At 58.1% G+C, this 27841-nt stretch overlaps 1 protein-coding gene across 3 annotated transcripts; it reads right to left on the bottom strand.

The window, feature by feature from the left end:
- Positions 1–1476: 1476 nt before the first annotated feature.
- BLACAT1 (BLACAT1 overlapping LEMD1 locus) lies at positions 1477–27585 on the bottom strand. Of its 3 annotated transcripts, none has more exons than XM_050715307.1 (3): positions 27482–27585; positions 2278–2519; positions 1477–2083 (listed from the first exon to the last, which is right to left on the bottom strand). In XM_050715307.1, the coding sequence occupies exon 2, from the start codon at positions 2478–2480 to the stop codon at positions 2379–2381; it is 102 nt and encodes a 33-aa protein (XP_050571264.1). In that variant the 5' UTR covers positions 2481–2519; positions 27482–27585; the 3' UTR covers positions 1477–2083; positions 2278–2378. The 3 variants fall into 3 exon arrangements, with proteins under 3 accessions (XP_050571264.1, XP_050571265.1, XP_050571266.1); XM_050715308.1 differs by lacking the exon at positions 27482–27585 and adding an exon at positions 27153–27227; XM_050715309.1 differs by lacking the exon at positions 27482–27585 and adding an exon at positions 12240–12314.
- Positions 27586–27841: the final 256 nt, after the last annotated feature.

Raw genomic sequence — 27841 nt, 5'->3', positions numbered from 1 at the left:
CCCCCAGGAGGGGGGGCACCTTCAGCCAAGCCAAAACGTGGGTGCATAGGCACTAATCTGAGAGGCTTTGGCTTCCCTCGGGGCCTCGGCGAAGCTGTTCCTCGTGCGCTGCCTAAGTAAAAGGCTGACGCAGCCTCAGAGGTCCCGGAGGAGACATTACAGCCTGCACTAACCGCGGCATTTTCCACTGGTCTGTGCACGCTGGGCTTAAATCTTCTGAGCTCGATGGTGACAAATGACAGGGCCAGCTATCCCGGCTGGCCATCGCATCGCAGATACACTGCACAGCTCCTCTCCTCCCAAAACTTGGAGTTTACCTACGAAATCCCCATCTGGGATCGCTGCCCTGGGGCTGCACTTCTGTGTTCCCCTAGCTCACATCTCCTGGGATGGAAGAGGGGAGAAGAAAATTGCCCCGAGCCTCCCGACCTCGGGGCTGGCACACTGGGACCATGTGCTGCCCGTGCCCCGTGCCCAGTCCCTGCCACCCCCATGCCCCACATCCATCGGCTGTGTCCCACCGCAGCCCCGACAGCGGGCACCCAGCAGGGAGGATTTAAAGCTCCTCGTGTTATCGGTGCTCCTGGCCAGGTTTTTGTGCTCAATCCTTTGGATAAGAAAAATAAAATAATGGCCGTGTTGGCTCTGGGTGTTGGCTGAGCCAACAGAGCTCCAAAGGGGAGCTGTCACTGGCAGCTACAGCTCTGTTTGTTAAGAGTAAATCTGCTCGGAGAGCACCGGGTGAGCCCTGGAAAGGTCAGGCTGGTTAATCACGGGGGGAGGATTTGCTCTCCGAGTGTGCTCATCCCCCGCTGGGACCACGGGGGGCTCCGTGGGGGTGTCAGGCTGCTCAAATCCATGCGCCCCCACGCCAGGGGCTTGCCCTCCCTGGATTTACCCTTTCCTACGGGCTGTCCCTCCTGCTTTTCGGCACGTCTTGGAAATGAGAGCACCGGGGTCACGGCAGCTGCCAGTTGCTGAAATGAGATCTCGAATTTTGGGTGCATTTAGGGCCAGGGGGGCAGGCTGCAGCCTGCCCCAGCATCGCAGCACCAAGACCCCAGCAACATCCCCAAATCCGTGGGGGCTCCGACACTCCTTGGGGGCTGGCTGGGGAGGTCTGAGCAGGGACGTCTGTGAGACGCCTCCTGGAAGGCACAGCATGCAGGGAGATCCTGTATGGCTTCAACTCTAGGTAGGAAGGACGCATGGACAGGGGAGAGGGGAAAGGGGGACCCTGGGGACCTTGGGGACCTTGGGGACAGCAACAAAGCACAGGGTGAAGGTGGCAGGAGCAGGACCAGCCCTCGGGGCGAGCATCCCCTGCCTGGCAGCCGCAGGCATCACTTTTAGCCCCTGGCTGGGGGGGTCTCCATACAGAGAAGAAAAACACCATCTGGAAGAGTTTAAGGGTTTCTGCTCTGGAGGACAGGTTTGTGCTAGAAGTGTCCCTGGAGCAAGAATCCAGTGCCCCGAGCTCGGGGCTGCTGGCCCATTTGCCAACCAAGATCAATCCCCCGCTGAGCCACATTGCTCAGGTGCCTGCAGGCAGGTGTCACCACTGCCGTGTCCCCTCCGCCCTGGTCCCACGGGAGCTGTGTCCAAGCTGGTTGGTGCATTTGGTGTCCCCGAAATGCTTCGGTGTGCTGCAGCTGTGGGGCCAGGCACAGCCAAAGAGTGGAGAATGGCTTCTTGCAGTCCCAGGCATTTTCTCGAGAGATGCTTAAAAAAAAATAATAATTGAAAGTACGGCTTGTTTTTAGTTCGGCCTGTTCTGCAGCAGCGAGACCACTTACCACCCCAGGCCAGCCTCCCAGCACTACGGCTCCGGGAGGGACAAGGCCTGGCCCTGGCTACTGAAAACCCCTTGGGGGTCTGTCTGTGTGCCTTGGCAGCGGGCTCAGGGGGGAATCCTCTGCCCTGCTGGGATCCAGGCAGCATCCGACAGTGGCCGTTGGGTTGCCGAGGGCTTGGGGAGTCCGTGCAGGATGTCTGCAGCACCCAGATAATGTCCGCAACGCCTCCTTGTGCCTCTCGGTGTGGCCATTCCTCTGTTTCGGCTCTCTCCTGGCCAAGCAGGTCTCTGGGGAGAGAAAATGAGCTGGGCTGCCGGCAAAGGGTGTTGGAGCAGGTTATTTGTCTCCCTCTGCCCACCCTGAGGAGCAAAGCCACCGCTCAGGCCTGGGCTCGCCTGCCCGTGCCGAGCAGCTTCCCGGGCACAGCCCTGGCTCGGTGGGGCAGCCCCCAGCCCCCCGCCAGCCCCCTGCCCCGTCCCACCTCCGCAGCGTGAAGGGAGCTGGTCCCTGGTGAGGCGAGAGGAGAAGGGGCACCAAATGTCCCCCCCCGGCAGCTCCGGCGTCCCGAGGCCCGTCTGCTCCTCACACCGCCGTCTCCTGCTCCGCGCTGGATTCCTCCTTCTTCCTCTTCATCTTGCAGAAGCCATGGAGCCCGCAGAAGCACGCGAAGGTGAACTGGGGCATCACCCGGAGCAGGAGAGGCGTGGGGGCCCCCGAGGAGACCTGGATGGGGACAGGGAGATGTGGAGAGATCAGGGCAGCTCCTGCAGGTGCCCAGGGGATGCATGAATGGGACAGATCCCCCAAATCACCCAACTGGAAGCGGGCCCTGAAAGCCAACCCCAGCCCCTCTCCGCTCTAGGGGACAGTGGGGACAGACGTGGGGACAGCTTGCGGTGCCCGATGGGGATTTGTGGGCCCTTCGGGGCGAGGTGCCCGGGGACACCCAGCAAGGCTCAGCACCAGTGGTTCCAGCACAATGAGGCTCAGCTGAGAGCAGCGTCCGCTGGCTTTGTGTCCGTTTTCAAAGGATAAAATAATGCCCCAAAGCACAGCCCGCATTATGGCCCAACAGCTGCAAAATGTAATTATGCAAACGAAAGGCTGCTTTTTTAAAATAAACAACAGATACTTGCAGAAATACCATCTGAAGCGAAACCTTCGTTTTCTCCCCACTTTAAATTTTAGCATGGTTTGCAGGTTGCCAGCCCTAATTTTGCCCCAGCAAAGGCAGTGCTGGTGCTCCCAGCAAGCTCTGCCCAGCACGTGCAGCACCGCACGCCAGCACTGCACATCCTCACCCCATCGCCCTCCAGCCCCACGGACAGCAGAGAGACCCCAGCACCCACTGCATAGCCAGCACGTAGGCTCGCTGCAGAGCCATAATTCAGTGTTTATTCCCCAGCTGTATAAAGAGGGAATAGCTCAGGGCCTCAGTTTACCTGTCTATGATATGGGCACAATGGTAGTGCTCAGGCTATCAAAGGACCAGGTGGAAATCTCAGTGTATGGGGTATTGGTGCATCCAGAGAGCCACCGGCACCGACAGCAGCTAGCAGAGAGAACCCCTGGACAGCGGGGGGGCACTGTGCAGACCCCCCATCCCACCACCCCCACCCTGCCTCCCTGCTGCAGGTTAGAGCGATTCAAACTCCCAGCGCAGAGAGCCGGGAGAAAATCAATTGTGGGGAAAAAAGCCAAACCAGGTGGGGCCCATGCGCCCTTCCCTACATGCAGGGGTGTTGTCCGCTGCCTCCCTGCCTTCCCCCCTTCCAAGAGGCCCAGCTGCAGCACAAAGCCAAGAGCAGCAGCGAGAGGTTTAATTCACTGCCCCCCTCCCCAGCCTTTGCCAGCCATCTGGGTACCTGCCCAGCAGCTTCCAAATTAAACAAGGCTACCTCTGGAGCTCACAAATAAAGACAACAGGCTCTTTAATGAGTCTCCCGTTCTGAATGGCTTCCCAGCGTAGCGGCAGGTCCCCGCGCCTCTCTTTGTGCTGTTGCTTTTTGTTAGGAGCCTGAGAATGGGATTTGGGAGGGAGCGGCTGGGGCAGAGGGGCTGCACGGCGCTGCTGCGCCCTCCCAGCTCTGCAGAGCTCCACTGGGAATGGAGCAAAAAACCTCTGCCTGCAGGGAGGGGGAAGCCTCAGAGACCAGTCCCTGGGTGGGCACAATGTCTGGATCTGGCACTGCACACCCCAGGCTCACGCAGTGCTCCCCACCACAGCATCCCACCCAGTCCAGCACTTTATTAATCGGGTGAAAACGCCTGTGGCAGACCCCCTAGGAAGTCTGGGCTGAGCCATACCCGGTCCCCCCATGCCCATCCCTGCAGCCCCGTGCCCCCCACATCTCCCCGTGCCCATCCGTCCCCGCGTCGCAGACACAAAACCCCCCCAAAATCCTGGGCGGTCAGGCTGGCAGGACCCCCGTGTCCAGTAGGGAGCTATTGATATATTTAGAGGAGCTTGTAACGGCGAGGCTTTTCAGGCTGACCCTCTGCCTCCCATTCAGGCAGCGGACAATGATGAATGAGCCCCGGAGAATAGAGGCAGCCCAGCTGAGGCTGGCGCTCCTGTTCTTCTTGAAAAGGTAGAAAAAGGATCCTGAAGGAGCAAGGAATAATTAAAAAATAAATGAACTGGCTTGGGCAGTGATGACAGAAGCCCTGCTTGATTTGCAAGGGCTGGGCATGCTTCACAGACCCATGCTGCCCTTTCTATTCAAGGGAGAAGATCCTTTGGATAAAACTCCGCTGCAGCAGGGAAAATGCGAGGAACATTAAAAATGTAAAGCTAGAGAATTCTCTTTAGTCAACTGCATAACCCCAGGCCGTGTTTGTCACTGTCACAGTGATGAATTGGGAGCTGTCTGGAATCAGCATGCTCACTTTAATAATGTCACTTTCCCTGGACCCTAAAAAATGTCTTTCCGAACCAGTTGGACAGAGCCAATTCCTTAGCCCGGCAATTACCCGTTTCCCTGGGTTTTGCCTCGCATCCAGGCAACTCTCAGCAGCGCAGCCGAGGTGGGAAATCTTCGCTCCCTCTCGCCCCGGCCCCAATTCCTCCCGTCGAGAGCTGGACACGCTGCCCTGGGCTCAGCACATCGCGGTGGGGACAGGCTCAGGTTGGTGGCTGCTGGGTGGCCACGGGCATGGGGAAGGCACGCACAGGATCAGGAGCCCACATTTTGGCTGATTTTCTTGCTTTACTCTGCCCCAGCTTTGCCTTTTTTTTCTTTTTTTTCTTTTTTTTTTTTCCCTGAGAAATGCAATCGAATTAACTTTTAGCTACTTGGTTAGAAAAAACAATATTAAGTTTTGCATTTTAAGCTCTGAATTTCAAAGCTGCCTTTTGCCGCCAGCATGTCAGTTTTTCCTGAGAAATGGGATCATTTGCAATGGAAATCGGCCCCTTTTATTTTTCGCAGGAACTGAATGCAATTAAATCATTTGTAACGAAACGTAGAAAAGTTCCCAGAAATTTTATTTCCTTTGCCTTTCATGACAGCTAGTCTGTCCACCTCTACAGCCAAGACTTGCAGAAATGACGGATGGCTGGGGGGAATCTCAAGCCTGGACTTCTAAAAGCCGCCGTGCAGACACTCAGAGGAGTGCCCCGGGTGGCAGAGCCGTGCCCCAGGAGCATCCATCCCTTTGAGGCATCGCAGCGCCGGGCAGGGCAGCTGCTCCCTGCGTCCCTTGCCTGAGCATGGGAGCCCTCCCGACGGGTCCCACGCAGCGCCCATCACACGAAGGGACTCAAACCCTTCCCGACCCTCGCAGCTGCAGGATTTGCCCAATTCGTCTGTATTTCAGCCGAGCTTTCCAAGCCATTATTTCCTAGGGCTGCTTTTTTTTTTTTTTTTCCCTGCAAACCTCGAACGTAGCGCTGCTTACAGCCAAACCTAAGACAAAGCCAACTTCAAAGCAGCTTCTATAATGAGCAGCAGTGTATTAGAAAGCCAACAACAGAGGAGACGAGACCGGGCTAAAGCTAACCTGAAAAGAAGCACCATCCCTTTAAGGAGAGATAATGAACGGAGAGGCTGTTGCTTGGCATGTTTGCAGAGAATCGCTAATTAAAACATCGCTTCTGTAAAGTATGCTGATCCCATTGATTCTTCCCCCCACACAGTTAATTTGCTGCTAGGAAGGCAAAGTCGCAAGGGTCCTCATTATAAAAATTTCACTGGCTGCAGCTAATGGTTGTAATTAATAGGTGCAATAAATTTCAAATGGGCAGCCAGGGTGTTCATTAGCTGTGGGCTGACTCAGCACCGGTGGCCTCACCAGTTACTAAATAACCCATTTCCAAGCAGCCGGGAGGAGGAAGGTGCTTGGTGGCACCACCGGCACATCCATAATTCCCCACCAAGAGCAGAGCTGAATAAATAATTCCCAGCAAGTCACAGATTTATCTCTTTTTGTCTCGTTCGTGAATTGTCCAGGCAAAGCTCCCCAAGCTCTCAGCCAGCTAACTGGGGGCAGGTTTTCTCAACAGCCGTGCGGGAGCAGCCAAGTGACCTGAATTTTGTGTGGGATCAGCACTCGAGGAAATGAGCTCTGAAAACCTGAGTCCTGCAGGAGGACGGGCACACCTCCTTCCTCCCAGCTGCACTTTGCTTTCAGCTATTTACCGTGCAATTTCCAGTGCTGCAAGGAGACGAGTGCTGGGGTACCAGCACATCCCAACACCCCCATGGAGGTACACCAGTGCTTGCTTCTCCATCTGTGTTTCTGCCCCCCAAAAAGCCACTTTCTGGGACTCCTGTTTTGGAGCATGGGGTTGGATGGTGACGCAAGGAGCGGGTGAATGCCTGGTGACAATACCTCAAGCCCCGGTGAAGTCCTTGCACGTTGCGCAGACCTGTGCGTGCCCGCTCAGACAGCAGCCTGCATGGACGTGCCACGGCTCTGCCTGCCGGAGACGTGGGCTGCGGCGCGTTCAGGAGTGTCTTGGTCCCATTCCTGGCAGCCTGCACCATGGCTGGGCTTCAAACCCGCCCCGGTCCCCGCTGAGCATCCCCCCTGCTCCCTTGGGATCCCCAGTACCCAGCCCCAGGTGTGCTGGGGGCTGCTGGCGAGGTGCTGGCATCCCGCGGTGCCCCATCAGGGCTGGGAGCTGCAGCTCTGATTTAAAAATAAGTAAATAAAATAGCAACAGCTTTTCAGTTCGTTATCACCTGTCTGTAATTAGAACATTCATAATTGGCACTCTTTCCCCTGGTTATCTCTCGGGACCGGTATCCACAGGGCTGGGTGACCCAGCAAGGAGCTGGTGCTGCTGCTGCGGCTTTCCCAGCACAGCGTTACGCTGTGAGCTGGGCACGAGCCGGATGGCTTTCACATGCCCAGAGCCAAAATTATGGCTGGTGCCATGCTGGGGGCGAGGAGGGATGGCCAGGGCCGAGCCTGCAGTGCAGAGCTCTGTGTCGAGGCACGCGACTGTGATTTTTCCTCCCTGCAGGGCAGCGCAGAACAAGCCCCAGCCTCGCCTGCCGCCAGCTCGGGGGTACGGCAGCTCCACGCCCAGAGGAAGCCGGGGATGGTGGATGCCTGTCTCCTAAATGGCAGTTATTATCTGTAATTAGTGACTTGTCCTGCTCTGCACACCTGCTCCCAGGAGCTCGGGAAGGGCAGGAGCCTGGCACAGGAGGGCTCAGGCTGGGCACAGGAGCTGGAGCTGCCCAGGAGCACCCCTGCAGCCGCTCTTCCAGCTCTCTCCTCTGGACCAGGGATGGGATTTTGGTCCCTGCCTTTGTGAAAACAGGTGTGTGCCGAAGTTCTCTAAGACACTGAAAACACCAACCCGGTGTCCTGTCCTATTCCACGCTGTGAATGTTTTATAAGCACAAGAGCAGAGGGGTTTTGCTTTGCTGCCTTGTACTCTCTGGGTTTGTTTTTCCAGGCTTTTCCCAGGCAAAGGGAGGCTCTGAGCAGGGATTTTCACAGACCCAAATGGGAACACTGAGAACCCAGCTAGGGCGAGCAGCTGCCAGCAGCCCTGGTCCCCGTGTCGTGGCCTGGGACGTGGGCAGTCGAGGCTGCAGGGATGGCGAGGTGCCAGGAGCTGCCCCAGGAGCTGGGCACAGCCGAGCCCAGAGCTCACCTGATGCTGGCAGCGTCTCCTCTCCACGATGGACCCTGTCCAGAGGTCCCTGCCAAGGCCTTTTGCACAGCAGAGTTTGCACAGAAACACTTGTCCCGTGCACGTTCCACCCCCCCCTCCTCGCCTCTTGTAAGCCTGGTCAGATGTCCCTCTGAGGATCAAACAGATGGAAAAGCAGGAGCCAAATCGTGCTGCTTAAGCCTTTGTGCGCTGCCAGAGAGAGCTGGGTCTGCCCAGACAAGGGCAAGAAAGAAGGAGACCTGGCAGAAAGTCACCGGCCCCGGCTGCTGACCACCAGGTGCCGTGAGAAGCGTGCCCGCGGCTGCCTCCCACCCAGGCTGCCCTCAGATCCAGCCCCCACCAAACACCAGCGCGGTACAGAGCTGCTCGTGCTCCCTCCGTTTCTTTCCTTCTTAATGCCTGCCTTGCTAAAAGAAAAATCAATAGCATAAAGGGTAGTGAGAGCAGGTCTCGGGGGCAGCGTTTCCAGCTGGCGCGCCGCAGACAGGCTGCCAATAATCCCGTTCTGAGCGGCTTTGCGCAACAGCCACCAAAATATTAATGGGAGCCACGGCTGCTCCAAGGCAGGCTCAGGTTCTTCCCTGGCTCCTCGACAGCTGGAAGCAGCCGAAGCTTAGGAATGGGGTCTAAACCTAACAGCAGCAGCCCCGATTGCAGAGTGCAGGCTCCATAGCCATGAAACGAAGCCTCCAGCACAGGGACCACGGCACCTGCGAAGGCGCCGGCACTGCCCGGAGAGGATTTTCTCGTCACTTTCCCAGAACAACATTTTGGGTTGATGGTGAAATGGGACCTTTCGTGGGGTTTTGGTTCGTTTGCACTGTTCTCCCCTTCTTGCCAATTAATTATCGGAACGACACCCTCACTCCGGGCTTCCCAGCCTGGACTCGCACCAGGGCCAAGCCATGCGTGTCCGACGCAGGATCCGGCCCTGCTTGGCATGAATGGCTCAGGGCGGCCATTGTGATTGGTGAATTTTCTGAATGAGCAAATCCTCATTAAAAAATAATTAAAACAGCCTGGTGAGATTGCCTTAATTCCTTTCATTTTGACTGATGGTGTTTAGTTTTGATGATTTATGTGCCACAGCCTTGCCAGCTCTCATGCTTTCATTGTTGAAACTCATGGGATTTCATGATTTTCTTCCTTCCACACCTCCTTGAGTCATGGGATTACAGCTGAATCTCAGCTTTCATTTTTTTCAATGACTATTATTTTTAAAGATGCATTCCAGGCTGGTGAACTAAACTTGAAAGCCTGACACCTAATGACTCAAAGCTCAGGAAGTGAGAGAAAAAAAAAAAAAAAAAAAAAAAAAAGAACAAAAATCCCCGGCTTCCTGTGTGGTGAGGTGCTTTGTGACCCCCTGCTGTCGTTCGGGTGCTGTTGGAGGTGGTGGGGTCGGTGGCATCGCCCTACTCTTGTACCCTGTCCAGCATCCCGGACCCACACCCATCCTGCACGGCTCCGCCACGTGCTGTGCTCGGAGATGCTGCCTGTGAGGATTTAAAAAGTGCAAATTTACCAAGTTCTACCTTTTTCACATGCTCCCTGTTGCCCTCTCCCCTCTGATATCCTTGGGGCGGCAGGGACAGATCCTGCATGGCACAAACCAGGCTCTCCGTGACCCCCTGGATCTGCAGCATCCCCAGACCAGGGCAGGGCGTGCTGGGAGGATGGGGTGGAGGTGTGGCGGCTTTTCTCAGCCACCCGCCATGCCCCGGTGAGGGACAGCAGACAAAAGCAGAAAACGGGCTTCTGCCATCACCTGGCGGCTGTGCCCGCGCCGCTTCCCCAGGCGCCCCTTTGGAAATGCCCCTGGGTCCCCGCCTGCCACTTTTGTTCTGCGGGGCTGCAGGTGGGGACGCTTTGAACCGCGTGAGAAAAGCTCGCTGCAAAGAAAGGCTGCTCCCTCCGCAGCGCCGCGGAGCGCCCTTTCAGCCCCCTGAATGGGGACGACGGCGCCTGAAAGGCCGTGCCCCCCGCCATCCCCGGCCCCTTTGTCTGCCCCTCCGCTCGCCGCCCCCTGCCCCATCCGTCTTGCTAAACCTCTAAGGCCCCGCAAGGCTTCAATGCCCCCTTTCACTTGTTATTTGTTACCAAATAAATATGGGTGATTAAAAAGGGATCAGGAGTCCGTGTGGTTTGCAGAGGTGCCTGGAAGGTGGAGTCCCTCCCCTGCGTAGCCCATGGCTTTTCGCCCTACATGAGTTAGGAAAAGCAATCACATAGGAATAAAAAGCCATAGACCACAGCAGAGGGCTTACCGAGGATAAGCCAGCAGTCTTTGGGGAAAGAAAAGGAAAAAGGGAAAGGAGGGGGGGGGGGGGGGGGGGAAGCAACCCCCCTGTCTAAGCTGTCACCCTCCCATGCCCAGCTGGGAGCAAAACCCACTCCCCCTGCGCTGACCTGTAAGTCCAAGAAAACCTAAAACCTCCCGTCCAGCCCCCACGGCCTCTGCCAGGTCACCTCTCAGCACCACGGCATCGCTCCGGCCACTGCAGCGTCATCCCCGCGGGTCCCTGCAGGGCAGCCACGGCCGCTCCTGCCAGCTCTGTCCCCCGGGCAGGGACCTGTGGGTGCAGGAGCCTTTTCTGCTCCTTACGCTGAAGGAACTGTGCTTGCAGGGCCAGCAGCCTCTTGCAGCAGAGGTGCTTAAAAGACAGCGTGCCCTAGCCTCAGTCAGGGACAGCATGTCCAGGGAGCAGAAAATTAAAAGGTTTATTTTCCCTTTGCCAGTGTCCTGGCTGAAGCTACGCCTTAGCTCCTTTCTAAGTGCCCATCACATCACTTTGTGCTGCTTTTCAGGATCCCAATGAACCTGATAAAGCTTGAGTCGGAAGCCAGGCAGCGCTCTGGCTGCAAGGGGAGCAGCGCAGGCGCACACCTGCAGACCAGGCACCCCTTCTGCAGAGGACCAGGCGTCCGCAGGTAAATCCCCTTTGCCAGCAAGGGGGAAGGAGCCGGGATCGGGGTGCTGCTGCGCCCTGTCCTGTAGCTGTTTGGGAAATCAGACCCTGAGGCCCTTGCCACCGTCACTCAGTGGTGGAATGGGGAACAAGAGCTGGCCCCGGCTCACCTGGCAGCGTCACGGGCGGATGCGCCGTGCGGATGGAGCCGAACAGACCTGCCTTTGTCAGGGGAGACAAAGGGCTAAAGAGAGCTCTGGCTGCAGAGCCGCCTGCCGGGGGGGCCTTCCCTGCTGCCTTTTCGGGGGAGCCTCCATCGCTCCCCCACGTATCTCGAGGCAGACACCGGAGAGGCTTCTCAGGACAAGGTGCCACATTTCACGGCGAGCAGCTGCTCCGAGCAGCTCTGCCGAGAGCCGGACGCAGACCTCACTGACCTTATTCTTTCACAAAGCCTCTGCATCTCCCTGCACCTGGGGGAGCTCCTCTGGTGGCCCCCAAAGTGCCAGGTTGTGCCCGGGAAGGTGCTGGCTCCTGCTTTCATTCTCTTCCCCTCCTGGGCCTTGGGCTTGTTCAGCAGCAGCTGTGAATTGCCAGGAGCTGGTGAGGTCAGCTCTGCTGTTGAGCCCAGGAAACTCCCTTTCTTGTTGCCTTAGCAAGAATCCTGGGGACACTGAATGTTTCTAAAACTATGTGGCCACCAGGTTTGGAAGGGGGAAGCATTCTGCACCCTGCAGTTTGGGATAGCAGCGAACAGGACTTTGACCTGCAAGCCAAACTCGTGAAGCACAGGAGTGGCTCTGAAGTGGTGTTTCCCAACACTTCATCTCCTTGAACTCCCACGTGTGAATGGCAAGACGAAAAGGCCACCGTGTGCCACGCTTTGTGACGCAGCCACCTTCGCGTCCCGGCCCCTTGCCCTGGATGTACCCGTGGGCAGAGTGGCCCCAAGCCCCGCAGGCACAGCCATGGCTCAGCACCAGCACCGTGCCCTGGGCGCAGGCACTGCCGTGTGTGCCTGCAGGTTAAGACCCCGGTGTGCACCCTTGGGTGCCAGGTGCCCCGTACCCATCTCTGTTCCCCAGCTCTGGCACCAACCCAGTCCCAGGGGTGCGCTAATATGATGGCCTCCATTTCCCAGAGCCTCGTGCACCACGGGGTCAAGGCATAATGGTCAAGCCACACTTGCTGCCTCTTTGAGGCACCCAAAACCTTCCCGAGGAGGCTGCGCCCACCTGAGGGCAGCTCCAGCACCACGCTGCTCTCCCTTTGGAGGACCACCAGCCCCACACCGCTCCGCAGGGACCCCGCAGAGCCAGGCAGCCCTTGGGCACTGCAAGCACCTGCCCGCACCTCCCCGAGGACGCCCCGCAGCCGCCGGCCGAGCGTGGCTGACCTCACCTTTGGCAGTACGGCATCCTCTCCACGGGAAGGGCACCACGCCAGCACCACGGGCTTTGGGATGGAGCCGCCACGGCATCGCCCACTCCGTCCTCTCCTTCCCGCATCACCCTGGTCCCCCCCAGCAAGACCCGGGCGCCGCAGCGATGCTCCCTGCCTGGGGGTGCCCAGCACCCCCAGCACCTCCGAGCTTCGGGGGCTCGTCCCTGCAGCCCCGAGCCCTCCCCTGCTCCTGCTGCCATCGCCAGCGCCCTGTCCCCGTGTCCCCGCCGAGCCTCGCTGCGCGGTTGCATACTTGAAATGGTTGTGCACCGAGGGGCCGGGAGCGGGGGGGGCGGGGGTCAGGTATTTCTCCATCCCCAGCTCCGGAGAGCCGGTAACAAAGGCGCTATTGAACTGCAGCCTCTCTGGTCTGTGAAGCAGAAACCTCTTGTATCTACTTCAGTGCCTTTGATCTAACTCCCCCAGTGGGATGGATATTACTCATGTCCTGCTGCTCGGGTACTGCTGCCAGAGCGGGACGGGGGGGACGAGCCTCCCCCGCTCCTCTCCCCGCGCTGGGAAGCATCCAGGGGCACCCAGCCATGGCCCCCGCTCTTCCTCCCTACGGCCCCTCTTTCTGCCCCCCTCTGCCCCCCAAACGTCGCCGCCCTCCCAGCGCGCGGGCTGGGCGCACGGAGGCGGCAGGAGCAGCGCTCTGAGCCTCGCATTCCTCTCCTGTAATTAAAGCCGGTGTGCTGGGTGGAGGGGGAATTTCCCAAAGGGTTTTGCTGGCGTCTGGACAAGGGTCAGACAATGAGAACATTTGACAGGGTGCCCAAATCCGCCGTATCTTGGAGACGCTCAGAGCCTCCCCCGTGCTGTTTGTCCCAGGCGCTGGCTGGCCGGAGGTGGGGGCCGTTTGGGCAGGTTGGGCGCTGGGCAGGGGGTCAGCAGCTCGGGGGCTCTCACCAGGCCCCCACAGCCTTCACCCCATCCAGGCTGCCCCGAAAACACAGTCCCAGCTGCTGGCACCTGCAAAGAGTGAGCACTACTGCATTGCTCTGAAGCCGTGTCCCTCCTAGGATCCCCCAGAAAATCCCGGGTAAAGGCATCAAACACACCTCAGGGACTCACATTGCTTGGGGTGATGCTTTAAAATGCATTTTGCTGCCTTCAGCGAGCTACCTGCCTTGCTCCCTGCTGAGCCAGGGGCACTCCGGGCTTAGCCTGGTTCCACCAGTCCCAGGGGCACCGGGATGCTGCGACAGCCTGGCTGGAAATCATCCCAGCAGCCCAGAAGCACCGGAGTGCTTTTGGAAATCCTATTCCCCTGCCTTCCCAGCTGCTTTGCAGCAACCCTGGTGCCCGGCGGCTCCCGGCGGCACACAGAGAGCCGCGTGTCAGCGTCACCTCCGGAGCTGTCAGGCCCCTGGGGTGCCCACACGGCAGTACCCAAAGTGAGAGCACGCGGAATTACAGCACAAGAGTAACGCCTCCCCGGAGCCAAGGGCTTTCAGCGCTGTTTCGCCTTCCCCTGGGGCTCATTCCCCCCGTCCCCAGCTCCCTGCCCCACATCCCACGAGCGGGGAGAGCAGAGACGTGCAGAGTCTCACCGGAGCTGCCTCATCCCCACTGCAAGGGGGAGAAAAACAAAACCACATTGCTGAAAACGGGAAAGGATGGGATGGACGGACAGATGGATGGGCATCCAACACAGACCAGCCACGCCAGGCTCACCTAGAGGATTTTGTTTTCCTCGGTGGTCCGCAGCAGTGGCATCCCTACAAGGTGCCATCAGCCTTTCCTTTAGGGGATCATCTGAAGCTCCCCCCTGCCCAGTCCTTCACCCCCCAGCCCCACGCTGGCTCCTGCCTCAGGACAGGGTGTGCGGGACCGAGCTCCTGGTTAGTTTTTAAACATTAACTATTATAACTTGGGGAGCAGTTGATGTCAGAGTTGGGCAACGATCCATTTTCAAGCTGTCTTGACAACTGGCTCCAGCACAGCAAGATTAGATCTACTAATCATATTTATAAGGCGCCCAGGATCATGAATTGGGCATTCGGAGAATATTTGTCATTGTAACAATGTCATTTCCAAGCCTTCAGCGTGCATTTCCATGTCCTCCAAGCCGTTACTGTTGGACTTTTTGGCTTTATGGAAACATCGGCTTGGGAAAGAGGCGGCTGGAACGCACTTGTTGTGTCGGTGCTGTGCACAGCTAAGGTGCACGCTGTCTGTCACCTGTACGTCCCACGGATGGGGTGATATCGGGGTTATTTATGGGTTATAATCAGCTTCCTCGTCACCTGAGTTCCCATTGATAGCTGCTTTAACAAAACACACGGAGGCTAAATCTCTTAACCCCCCAGCTGCCTGGTTCCTACAGGCAGTAAAGAGGAAGGGCAGGTGAGCTGAGCGCCCCCCAGGTCACGCACAGCACCCTTAGTGGTGAGCTCAGCAAACAGCCACGGGGTTTTCTTCCCCGTCGCCCCCAAAGCAGGCGGCTGTCGATGTGACCACGCTGTGTGCAGCACCCGTACCGAGATGTGCTCAACACATCCGTGTGTGATGCAGCGTTGCGAGCGCTGCAGTGTGGCGTTAGCAAGAGCGCAGCAAAGCCCAGGCTCCCTTCACAGGATGCTCTGGCAGTCACAAAAAAAAACCACAGACGCAGGAAGAGCCAAAATAGTCCTAATTTTGCAGGTGCACGTGCAATCGCACACTCCTTCCAAAACACAGAAGGCAACACAAAACTGTTCAGCTTTCTTTTAAGGAGAGGAGTATCTGCCTCTCCCCGCTGCCCAGGCAGCCCATGGGATGTGTTTTCCTCTTCCAGTGGGTCCAGGGTCTGTTTTTCCCTAACTCAGGGAATTATGCTGCAAAAATGGGGCTGGAGAGGTGCCGTGGGGCATGGGGCATGCAGAGCTGGGCTTTGGCTGCCCCAGCACAGCACAGCCCAGCACCAGGCTCCTGGATGGGCTGCTCCGGGGGTGCCTGAGGTGGCTTTGGAGAGCAGAAATGTTCTCGCAGGAACACGCAGTTCTGAGCCAGGAGGACTATTTTGCAAATCCACTTAGGTTGTACGAATTGGCTTCAGGTACAAAACCAACTCTGCGAAGTTGCAGCGCCACTTTTCCATTTGGAACAGCATGACACTTCCAGTTCTCCTTTGCTCTGACCAAAAATACACATTTTAGGTGATTGGAAACATAATGAAAGGTTTTCCTCTAGGTGAAACAAAATGCTCTCTAACCTTTAGATGATTTTGTTTCCCAGAGCGCTAAAAAAGAATCAGAATACCTTCATTTTGGCTTGACTCCTTGGTGCTCCTGTGCTCTGCAAACCATCAAACGGGTCCTCAGCAGAGCAGCCAAGCAGCCCTGGGAGGGTCACATCCAGCCCTGGGACCCCGAGGCCACTGCTTGGTGTGTCCTGGGTCCCTACGAGCCCTGCCGACCCCCGAGCCCCCCTGCTCAGCCCAACGCACACAGCGCGGCTGTTTTCTCTGGCTTTTTTTCCAAAATGAAGGGATGAGAGAGGCAGGGAGGGAAGGGACAAGACAATGACCCGGATCTGCTCCTGCAAACCAACCATCAATTTGCCACGCAGCCCATTAAGAGAGGGCAAACGCGACTCGGGAACCCAGGTAAGTCGCTCACTAACAAGATCCTCCCCGGCCTTTTAGCACATTCCTGGTCACGGCTGCCTCAGCTCCCGCGGCCCCAGCTGTAATTAAGTCTGGGCTGCGAGGCAGGAGACGCTGCAGCAGCCGGGGGAGAATTTGTCTGGATTTGTAGGAGGAGCACACAGGGCTGATGAGAAATGCTCTTTCTAAGGCAGGGGACAGGAGGGCAGCTGCAGCCCGTGAAGCCAGGCTGAGCTCAGCCCCAGCTCGATCCCCTGGGCAGGATGCGGCCACCGGCACCCAGCCGAACCTCGCCCCACAGCCTGCTCCCACCCAGACCCCTTCTCCTCGCTGCCACGGGGGATTTACAGTGGCACGAGTGAGAGAAGCTGGAGCCTCCCCATAGGGTGCCGCTCCCTATTACCAGCTGGAGGCGATCAGCAGGAGCTGGGGTGATTCGGACCCAAATGGGACGGGACGATGGTGTGCCCATGTGGCAGCCGCCGCCGTGCGCATGCAGGTGTGCGTGCGAGGCAGAAGGGTGGCCGAGCCTCACGCAGCTCTTTGTGCCCTCCTGGGACCTGGTGGACCATGGCCAGGCACCACGAGGCTTGGGCTCGCTTTGGGCCCCCGGGGTCTCCTCGCACCAGGGGAAGATGCTCAGAGGTGTTCCCCTTGATGGAGGTCTTGGGCACGTCCCCAGCACGCACCTCGCTCCTCAGCGGTGACCTTCCCAGTCTTCCCACCGTGTGAAAAATTCAGCAGTGTCAGATCTAAGGTGATGCAGACGGGAGATATTTGTGTTTCGTCTGCCGTTGTTTGCCGTTACCAGCGATTTGTCATGTTCTGCTGACAACTCACCAGGGACCCATGACATAATGTGACACCTATTAGCATGAGGACAAATCCTGATGGAGAAAGCGCCTCTCCTCCACCTTGGGAACCTCTCCTCCCCTGCTCACCCTCATGGACACGGCGCCGGGGTCCTGGGTGACAAGGGACAGCCACAGCCGGGTGGAGATGAACCACACGGGCAGACCCACAAGCACGATGTGAAGGTGCCCCGAGCTCACACCGAGCCTGTTCTCCCCTCCCGGAGCCGTCCCAGCCCTGCTCCCACCAAGCTCTGTGCCGAGGGGCTGCCACGCACCCCAGCTGTCTGCAGACACCAGGAGGGGACATCGCCAGGTCCCCGGGGGCACCCCAGCACATCAGCTCGGGGTGGGTCGGGGGCTCTGCCGCCCTCCCCTGCCCATCCTCACCAGCGCTGGTGCTTCCAGCAGAGAAAAATTGTTATCCTACGTAATGGGCTATCGCAGCCCAGGCAGGCGAGCACACACACACATGCACACACACACACACACACACAGGCACACACGTACACGCACAGTCTCTGCACCACCAGCACCCGGTCTCTGCCCAAGCCACTGGGCACTGATCGGTTTCTCCAGACCGTGTCCGCCCTCAGGACCCCGCCGCCGTCCCTTTGCTTCCCGTAGCCAGGCACGTACGAAAGAATAGCCGGAATCAAAAGGCACCGAAATCAAGGCAATTCCTATCTCGCTGTAATTAATCCCCTTTCCCCTTGCTGACATCACTGCTCCCTTCAGGTTAATACATGCACCACTTCCCTTATCTTTCCTCGGGATTACCTCATCGCAGAAAACCCAGCGCTCTCCGCCCTGCTGAATGCCAGCACTGCCGTTTGAACTGCAGGTTCCCAGCCGGAGGAAGGATTTCTCCGGTGCTGTTTCATCAGAGCACTGATCTCTTCCTAGCGCACTGACACCTGGCTCTTTTTTCTTATGGGACTCGATGCTATTCGGCAAGGCACAAGCTCTAACAAATCTGCTCCTCGCTCTCCAGTTCACGCTCGGGAGAAAGGAAAACACGCTCCTGCCCCAGGCACCCTTCATCATTCTCCTTGCCTGCAAGCAGGGGCCGATGCACAGATTTTACACACGGTGCAAACAGCGCAAAAGTCCTTGTGTGCACACAGGCACAGTGCTACCCCCCCCCACCGGCATGGCACTTGAGTGAGAGACAAAAAAACTTATCACGTATGTACAGCGACGTGTGTTCATGTGCAGGAACACTCATACAAGTGCACACCTCAGGCTGACAGGCACCAGCTGAAGAGTTGGTGTGTAATCCAGCTGATAAGCACCTCGATGTGCTGCATGCAAATCGTGGCAATGTAAGCAACGTGAAAGCACATACATACACACACAGCTTCACAAACAGTCACACACTGATGAGTTATGACTAATTGGTGATTATTCCTGCCTCAAACAAAGAGAATTAACATTTTTTTCAGCTAATCACATCTACAGTCACAAGAACATAACTGCTGCAAGCAAATGCCACGGATTAGCTCCGAAACGCTGCGAGTCACTGCACAGAGCTACAGCCACGCACACGGCCAGGAACACATTTTCAATATACACCGTAATCAGACGCAGAGCATGAATTTCTTTGGGGTGCTCGTGCCCGGGCATTGCCCGCACGGCTGAGGAGCGCTGTGCAGGTAGTGCACGCACACCCGCTGCTGACTGCAGGTGGCTGGGTGCTCGCTGCCCTCCACGCACCGGGCGTGCAGCGTGGGCTCGCTCTGATTCACCGTCTCTCCCACTCACACACACAACTCCACTACGCAAGGCTCCGAACAAAGAGAGAAAGAGAAAAATGCTGCCTTACTTTCTTTTTTTTTTTTCCTTTTTTTTTTTTCCCCTCTATTTCAGGACTTTGGCGGGACCGGCTTTCTTTGGAGGCGTCATGAAAAGCAAGTTAACAAACCGCCGAGCGCCGAACGCAGCCGTGCGGAGGGGAAGCGCTTTTGGCCAGCAGAGAAGAAGAGAAGGAACAAAAGCCCGGCAATAGGAGCGGTGCTGAATAGGTGTCTTCCTAATTGTAGGGGAATTGCGTGGATGTGTGTGGCGCGGGCGGGAGGGGCGATGGGCAGAGGCCTCCCTCCCACGCCGGCTGGGGACGGCTGCCCGCAACCCCGGGGTGAGCTCAGAGCATAAATTACCTCCAGCTCCCGCGCCCCGCTCTCCCCATTGGGCTGCGGAGCCGCGCACACGTCCGCATCCCCAAGCCCTGCACGACCCGCCGGTGGCATGGGGACGGGGATGGGGACGGGGATGGGGGCGTCCCCGCGCCCTCCCATGTCCCCAGCCGGGCAGGGGCTCCGCTCGCCCCCCGCACCCTCTCCGCCTTCCTCCCCTCCTGCTTTGTCTCCGGCCCCCGTCTCCCAGCCAGGCAGACACAAAGAGCCTCTGACCTGGGAGGAGAAATACCGGCTTCCAGAGAAAAACACCCGAGCGCTCCGATTTGTGCTTTCAGCAGGCAGGGAAATTAAAAATAGCTGGTATAGCTCGAAATCAGAGGCAGCATTCCTTCCTTCCCTAATGAGTATAATTAGCGGAGTGAGGATGGAAGCGTGTTTCCCCCGCTGCTCCCCGGATCCTTCGGTGTCTCCGAGTGCCAGCCGGCGTGATCTCCTCCACACGCTTCGGGGAAACAGCCTTTTTCCACTTCCAGGGTCTGCCGGGGCAGGAGCTGTGCTTGAACACAGCTATCGACATGCACTTCAGCTGCCTTAAGCTCTTCCTCCATCTCCGTCTCAAAACAGAGGGGTTCAGACAGAATTAAATCCCCGAACACACAGCCCGGGTCCTCTGGGGTGTGCAGCAGCAAGGAGAAGTCGGATTTGGGACCTGTTTTTTTTTTTTTTTCCTTGCTCATTGCTATCCATTCACTTGAGCTCTCATAAATCCTGAGCTGTCAGTGTAACAACGGGTGGCTCAGGGGGGATTCAGGCAGGCTTCAGACCTGCAGAGCGAGCTGATCCTGCTCCTGAGCCAGCGTCCGACCCAACATGAGCACGGCATCACCCCACCAGTCCCCTCATTCAGGGCGCTGGGCTGCTCTCCCATGGGGACCCATGCGGGGACAGGGACACCTCCCTGCTCTCTGCCTTGTGGGTGGCCCCGTTGGACACCCCATAAATCCGAATTCAGCCCCGGATTAGCCTAACCCCCAGGTTTGGCTGCACGGCTCCAGGTGAGCGCAGCGATGCAGTGCGGCTGCAGCAGGGTCCACCCAGCGCATCCCTCCCCTCGGCAGGGAGCAGGCGAAGCCCCACCAAGGGCAGCGTGCTAGGGACATGGTGGGCATCTCGTTAGCAGAGGGCCCTAACGAGCTGATCCCCTGGGTTGTGTGCACAAGCCAGAGGAGGAGCAGGAGCGCCTGGGCTGCGGCAGGTCGGGAGCGGCCAGGGAGGGCTGCGCCCCTCGCAGCATCTGCTCGGCTCTGACATTGTGCTCACTTGGGCTTTTTTTTTTTTAATTGTCTTGATGTCCTTCATTTGCATAATCCCCACAATGCAGCGCAGCGGGACTTTTGCTCTGAGCTAATAAATAGATGACAAAAATAAATGTGTCATGTAAGATTTGCTTCCATTTTTTTCCCCTCTGCGAGCGAGCTATCACCGAGAGCTGATGCTCATGGGGCTGATCTCACAGGATCTGTCAGCCTGGCCTGCCATGAGCAGCGATGCTTGCGTTGCGCGTGGTGCACAACTTTGCCAGATGTTAGACTGGAGCCTGCGAGCTGAGAGCAGGAGGAAAAGATGGCTGCGAAAGGCGAGGACGCGCTCCTCGCCCCGCATCAGCCCGCCGCAGCTGCTCCTGCGAAGTCAGCCCAAAAGCGGGCAGGCGAAGGGCTGGTGGAGGGGCTGCAGGCATTAAAAAATTCATCGCTGGGGTTGTGGTGTGCCTACATCCAGTAACAGGCAGGCAGGTCCCGGGGGTGCCCTATTTTTAGAGGCTTTTTCTTCAAAATCACCAGGCACCAGCTCTCCGCTCTCGCTTGCGGTGGAGACAGCACCATTTAGGAAAAGAGCTCCCTTAGCCAAGAAAAAGAGTGATTGCCCTGCTGGGAACATCCAAGAGGCACAGCACCACGTGTTTGCCACAAGACGGGCCCCCCTCAGTTTTACAGGATTCAGTTTCTCACCTCGAGGAACTTGGCTGGCCGGCACCCAGGGAACCGATGGGAGCACAACCCCCTAAAAAGGCTCAAACTTTTAAAAGAGAGGCTGCAATTCTCCACGGGGCCCCGCAGCCCCGGACACCTTCCCTGTAGGGCTGGGTGCTTCCCATGGGGACGGCTGGATGCGTGGCAGCCCTGGGGAACAGCCCTGGAGCGAGTCAGGGCTGAACCCTGCCCAACCCCAGATCAGTGCACTGATGGGATTTGGGTCTGATGGCAGATAGCAGCAAGACTCATCGGCTTTCTGAAGATTTAGTAGGAGCTGGTTACTTTGCAAAGGGTGCTGGCAGCTCTGGAGATCATATCTCGTGCATTACAGCAGGCGGTATTTTTTTCTTCCCGCAGCCCTGTGATTCTGGAGGCTTCTCAGCTCTTATATAAAAGCGTTTTAGCATTTCCAACTGTGTTGTTTGTGGAGAAAAGCCTGAAAACATGAATTCTAAAGGGTAAAAGCTAGAAGAGAAATAAAGACCTGATAATATATGAGCTTTCTTTCTTCCTTTCCTTTTTTTTTTAAACCCTGGCCAATTTTAAATCATTTTTATGGCTGTACATAACTGCCTTCTGGCATGCGAATGCTTGAGCCTGGTGTTACCATAAAGATGGATTCACAGCCGCTGGTCAGCGGAGGGAAAAGCTCTGCCTGCGGTTTCCAAAATGCCGAGATCAGGCTGTGAAAGGGGCTCATCAGCCTCGCAGAGCTGCGCTTAGATGACATTTAACAGGTCCGGGGCGGAGGCGCTGGGCTCATGCCTGGGGCTCCCAAGCAGGGTGGCTCTGGGGACGTCTCCGGTATCGGAGGTATCGGAGGTGGGATGTGAGCTGGCAGCGAGCTGGGCTGGCAGCGGGGTGCTGGGGAAGCCGGGGTGCTTCCCAGTGCAGGAAACCAGGAGCTGCAGCGGGTCTTCTCCCAGCTCGTCCCATCCAAGGGGGCTGCACCCATGGTTTCTCAACCCAGCTCCGCTGAGCCCCACATCCCTCTCCTGGTGCCAGCTGAGGTGGTGGGTGCTGAGCAGGCAAGGCAGAGAGCCGTAAGGACGGCAGAAAGGAAAAATCAGGGAGAGAGGGTGGAAATTAGATGAGATCTGGGGGAGAGGCACGGAGGAATGTGGAGCATCCCTCCAGGATGCGGCGGATAATTTCCCCCTTCCCCAAAGCACTGTGGCGAGGGGATGGGATCATCTGTCTTCATTACATCCCCAGAATAGGCTCTGTCAGGTTACAGTGGAAAACGAATCAATATCCCCCGTGGCCCCGCCGCACACCAGGCTGCGTGCCGCACTCACGCTGGCACAGACGGGCGCTGCTCCCCTCATGGCATCGGTCCCCACGGCCTCAGGGGAGGCAGAGATGCCCAGGTATTGCCACGCACTGTCTAAGCAGGCTTGTTCATTTTTAAAATGAGTTCACACTCTTTCTGAGCTGTCTACCGAGGTGTTTTATTTTCCCCTTTCTGTAATATCCCAACACCTTGCTATTTGCCATAAGCACCTGACAATGCTCCTGCAACAAAACCCCCCAAAGCACATCTATCCAGGGAGCGAAAATCCCGACTGAAAGACTTGTCTGAGATCTGAAATCCCTACTGAAAGACTTGTCTACAGAGTCACAGCCACACCGGCCCACTCGGACTGCAAACCTAGCTCACACGCAGTGCCCAAGGCACCTGGGGCGAGGCATTTCCCTCCGCAGGGATGCTCCTCGAGAGATGTTCCAGGTTGCTTTTCCCTGGTGCAAGTCCCTGCAGTCCCAAGGCTCCCAAGGTGTGCTCCTTGTCTCCTTGTCACCTGGCCCTGCTCAGTCCCCAAGTAAGGGGCAGGGAGCTAAGAAACCTAAGAAATAAAGGCGAGGATTCAACCAGCAGGCGCTACTGAGAGCAGGCAGACCCCAGGCTCAGAGACCCTCAGGGCAGACGAGGTCCCGACCATCGCATGGCATTTTGTGGTTTACCGGGGGGATTTGCAAGCAGCTGTGTTGGCAGCCCCTTGCTGGAGACTGCTCTCCTCCCAGCCCAGCACCCTGGTGTTTTCCCAGCCCATGGGCTCAGTCCCCAGCCCACCCTCGGGACCCTTCCCTGGGCAGGAGCAGGACCCCATGAGCTCCCCACTTTGCACGGGGAGATTCACCCCGGCTGTTTTCAAGGCAGCTTTCAAAGCCCTGTGCCCGGGCTCCTACAGCAAGCAAAAAGTCTCTCCCAAGACAAGACCCATCCATCTTCCTCCCAGCTCGGCCGTGCGGCTAAAAATAAGCCAATAAAGTAGCAATCACCTTGGAGCAGCAGCAGCTCCATTAAAGCAGATTGGGCTGTGGCACCTGCGCCCCGGCCCCATGACGCACGCCAGCCAGAGCCCCAGAAGCCTCCACCTGCCTGCTCTGCCCCACGCCGTGGTGTGAGGGAGGTGGGGGCCAGCACGGCAGCCCCCAGCTCTGCCCCATGGCCCCTTACTGCTTCTGGGTCCGGCTGCATCCCACCAAGCTCCTCCAACATGCTCAGTGCAGGTGCAGCCGGCTCTGAGCCTGCAAAAAGGGGCTCCTGCAGCGGCTGAGTGGCGGCGATCACGTCGCACCTCTGCCCATCCCAGCAGCTCTCGTGGCCCCAGTTGCCCATTGGGGTCCCCCATCCGCCACGTGCCCCCTGGCCCTGCTGGTTGGGGTTGTTATGTACCTCCTCCCATGCAGGTGTTGGCAGAGGGGGAGATCCACACCGATGCGACATGCGGGGTGTTTGCATCAGTTTCCGTTGCAAACGCTCATTTGTCATGTAGATCTCCTGGCATTTTTTTTTAAAGGGTAGATTAATTTAGGGGAGTTCTCAGATCCAATTTCCTCTGGCAATGGCTCTATTAGGCTGTGCACAGCAGAGATACAGGCTCCCGTCCTCCTGCTGCTACTGATGGAATTTGATTCCGCGCTGCCAAATCTGCAGGGCTGCAAACACATTCTCACTCTTGATTAATGTGAGTAATTTCTGCTTGAAAGAAGGTTGAAATGAGCAGCCAAGGGGAAGCGAACGGTGAGGGTTCCCCCCCACCCCTTCTCCTCCCCCATCCCTCGCTGCTGTCTGCGTTTTACCAGCTCTGGCATGGGCTAGCAGACAAACAAAAACGCTGGCCCCGTTTCAAGAGCAGCAGAAGGTGTGGGAGCGGGGGGCACCTCGGAGCACACTTGGGCGCCGCCGCGCTCTTGCTCATGCAATGCAAGGGGAGAGGACTGGGGGGGCAGGGGCTTGCTGCCGGGGGGGTGGCAAAGGAAGGTTGGCAAGGGGGACACGTGTGGGATGCTCATGAGTGGGGGGGCCAGGTGAGGGTAAGCCTGAGCAAAACCAGGGTTTGGCTGTGGGGGGCAAATGTGAGGGGGAAGGAAGGGGCCAGCAGGATGGAGAGGACACAAGAGGAACGATCCCTGCTGGCTCTGTGGGGTCAGGAGGTGGGGGGCGAGCAGGGGGTTGTCATCGCCTCCCATGCTGTGTCGCCACAGGACATCCACGCCGCCTGCTTTTGTCCCTGCAGGTGCACCCCCAGGGCTGCTGGGGGGGGGTCCTGAGATGCCCACATGGCTCTCTGGGGGTGCATGGCTTTGGAGAGCAGCCAGGAGGGCCACCCGGCTGCCATGCACCGATCCGGTGAGAGCCCCCTGCTCAGCATCCTCGCAGCGCCTGCCCCAGCACCGCCAGCCCCGCGCAGGGTCTGTGCACGAGGCTGTCGTAGTGCCGGTAACAGCGGGAGTTTTCCCCAGTGAAACCCCAGCCCCTACATCCTCTCCCTCGAGAGCAGCGGTGGCTTTGCATCTCCTTTTCAATTTATTTTTATAAGGAAGGAGGGAGAGAGAGTCACATCCTAATCTGGCAAAATGTCAGGGAGTGATTCAGAGAAGAGGCGAGCGGCAGAGAGAGGCAACCCACACAGGAGAGTTGTTTCTGATTTCCAAATGTCAGCATGTCCTTTAATTAAATGTTGATTAACAGGGGACGTGAGCCCTTGCGCCGGAGCCGGGGCTGCTGCTTGTAGCATCGCATCCCATGGGCAGCCCGGGCGATGCTCACAGCCACGGGATGAGCTGCAGGAGAGGTGGGTGAGCTGTGGGAGCTGGCCCTGCCCGACCAAAGCAGCCTGGCCCGAGGCTCACACCACTACAAGGACACCAAAATGCTTTGCTCAGCTTTGCTCAGCTGCTGTGCGAGCCTCTTGTGCCCCATCCCCAGTCCCCCATCTAGCTTCTGAGCGGGGCTGGGATTGCGCTTGTGTTTTTTGCCTCCAAGTGGAAGTTTTGTCGGAGCTAGTTTGGTGAAACTGGCTGCAAACCCTGATGTGAACGCTCCGACTTTAGTCTGAGCAGCTCTTTTTTTTTTTTCCTCAGTTTGTCTGTTCTCTGTACACGTAAGCAAAGCTGTAAAAATGCCTTTGTGTTTGGGCTTCCCCAAACCACCTTACTCACCTAAATATGTCCCTAAGCCTTATCAGCCACGCCGCTGCTCTTTGTCCTCTCAGCCATGCCTTGCCTTTGAAGTCACCGGGAGGTTATCCTTGAGGTTAGGGGGGCCCGGGCTGTGCTGGGGCTGCGTCTGCCCCGGGGGGGCTGACAAACCCTGCCTGACCCTGGAGGTGGAGAGGGGTGGCACGGGGCCAGCCAGCGCGCAGCGCGGCCACCCGGTGTGCTGCCACCCGGCTGCCTCTGCCTGGTGCTGTCCCCAAGCACCAGGAGCTGATTCCCCTCGCTATGGTGCGGGGAGGTGGCACACGGGATGTGGGGAACAAATCCAGGCAGCCCTGTGCCCTTCTGGACAGATCGGGCTGGCCCAGCTGTGGGGTTTGTCCCGGGTGCTATAGGGCTGGGGCAGCCCCATGCCAGGAGCAGCAGATTTATGGAGCCCACAGGGTACATACGTGCTGCTCTGCACCTTGGGCATCTGCCGGCCAAAAAAAATGCCCCGAGCACACCACGGCTCTCCAGCCTGCCCAGAAACTTCCACCTGGGGCAGCCTCTTCTTCAGCCCCACGTCACACCGCGCGCATGGAACAGCTCGCGCAGGCAAAGCCTGCCAAGGTTACGGGGCTGGAATCACATGCCAGACAAGGCTAAATCTGAAGAAGCGGTCTATAATTAAAATCACACTCCTCGGAGCTGAGAGAAAAAACTTTTCACGCTTCTCTTCCCATCTCCACAACACAAATCACTCTGCACTTTTCATCCCCCTGACTTTTCTCCCTTCCCGTGCCACCTGGCAGCAGCTGAGGTTTGGGTTTTGGTGCCCGGTGACCCTCGGTGCCACCTTCCCCTGCCCACCCTGAGCTCGCAGCAACAAGTGCCTGCTCCCGGCTTCCCGCAGCGATGCTGCCTATTCCCAAGCGCCACCTGACGGCACCAGCTCCCGAAGTGGGTTGTTAGACAATATTTATATCGGCGCAGCCACAGGAACCAGCCCTGCTCCGGCACCAGGAGGCAGGGGATGGGAAACGGGGCCACGAGCTGCAGCCCCTGGCCCAGGATGGGCAGACCCAGGCTGTGAGTTTGGTGAATGCACACGCTGGCTGCTCGCTTCTCCAGACCACAAAAGTTGTCCCGTGCTACCCAGGAGCCAGGCAGATACTGCGAGCCCTGGTTGGGGCATCCCCATGGCTCCCCCTCCTTTTAATTCTGCTTGAGAGAACAGCCCTGTGTTTATACTCGTGAGACCGAATTATGTGGAAATTCTGGGGGCCGCGAACCACGTGGTGCTGGGGAAGAAGTCACTTTCTTCTGCCACCAAACGAGGGACGTTGGAGGGATGTGGCCACACCGGTGTCACCTCCACCACCCTCTGCCACCACAGAGGGCTGCATCTGGGCATCACTCGCGGCCATCCAGCCTAGTGTCTGGCCACCAGTGCCAGCAGATCCTGCACCCTCCCAGCCAAAAAGGGCCAGAACCCAGCACGACCAACGCCAGCGCATCACAGAGGCATCCTGCAGCCAGGTCTCTCTTCCTCCCCACTCCCCAAACCCACCTAGGGCTGGGGCACCAGCTGAGATGGATGCAGCATCACCTCAGGATGCTTTGAGAGCAAAGTCCGAGGACCGGGGCAGCCGAACTCAGCAGACATCCCCGCTTCACTGCCTGCCTTCCCTCCCCTCCCTCCACCCCTGGGAGTGCCGGCTGTCTGACACTTTTCGGGGGGGGGGGCAGCACCCATTTGGGTGAGCCCCTCACCGCACCCCAAACACCCCCACACTGAGCAGGGCAGCACCCAGCTCCCCAGGGACGGTTCTTACCAGCTGGGATCCCCGCTCAGCGTCTGGCACAAGCTCCCAGCACCCCGGCTCCAGCACCCACCAGCCCCGCGGGTGCCACCCGCGCTCGGCACAGGCGGGCACGCCGGGACACCCGGCACGAAGGCAGCGGGCTGGAGGGACGGCAGCAGGGCGCTTTGCGCTGCGAGGGGTGGGGAGAGGACGCGGGGGGGTGGCGGTGGTGGGAAGGGGGATGAATCATTTTGAAGGAGCCAGATTTCCATATTCCCCCTGCTGGAAAATTCAAGTCTGCTCCGAGTTTGCATCCCAAATGCGATTGCGTTCGGAACCCTGCCTCGGAAGGCACGTACCTCTCCCAGCAGCCGGCCCTGCCGGGCTCAGCGTCCGCGCTGTGTACCTGCCAGCAGGCTCGTCCTTCTGTTCACGCTGAGCATCATGTTTGCTTTGAACGCCGAGGGAGTTCAAAGCTGCAACTTAAGGACTCGGGGAAGGGGGGTGGAGGTGGACGGACTCACGGCGAGGAGCAGCCATTGGCTCTGCCTCCCCGGCTGCTCTGCCAGTGGGCCTGGCTGAATTCGTGTCATCCTTCCCCTCGCTTCCCCTCGCTTCCCCTCGCTTCCCCTCGCTTCCCCGGTCCTATCCTTCCCCGCTCAGCACCAAGGGGACGGGGGAGCAGCGAGATATTGCTGGGTTATGAACCCCCAACCACG

The sequence above is a fragment of the Cygnus atratus genome, chromosome 24 (assembly GCF_013377495.2).
Source record: "Cygnus atratus isolate AKBS03 ecotype Queensland, Australia chromosome 24, CAtr_DNAZoo_HiC_assembly, whole genome shotgun sequence".
NCBI lineage: Eukaryota > Metazoa > Chordata > Aves > Anseriformes > Anatidae > Cygnus > Cygnus atratus.
This window is presented reverse-complemented; position numbering and strand designations above follow the sequence as displayed.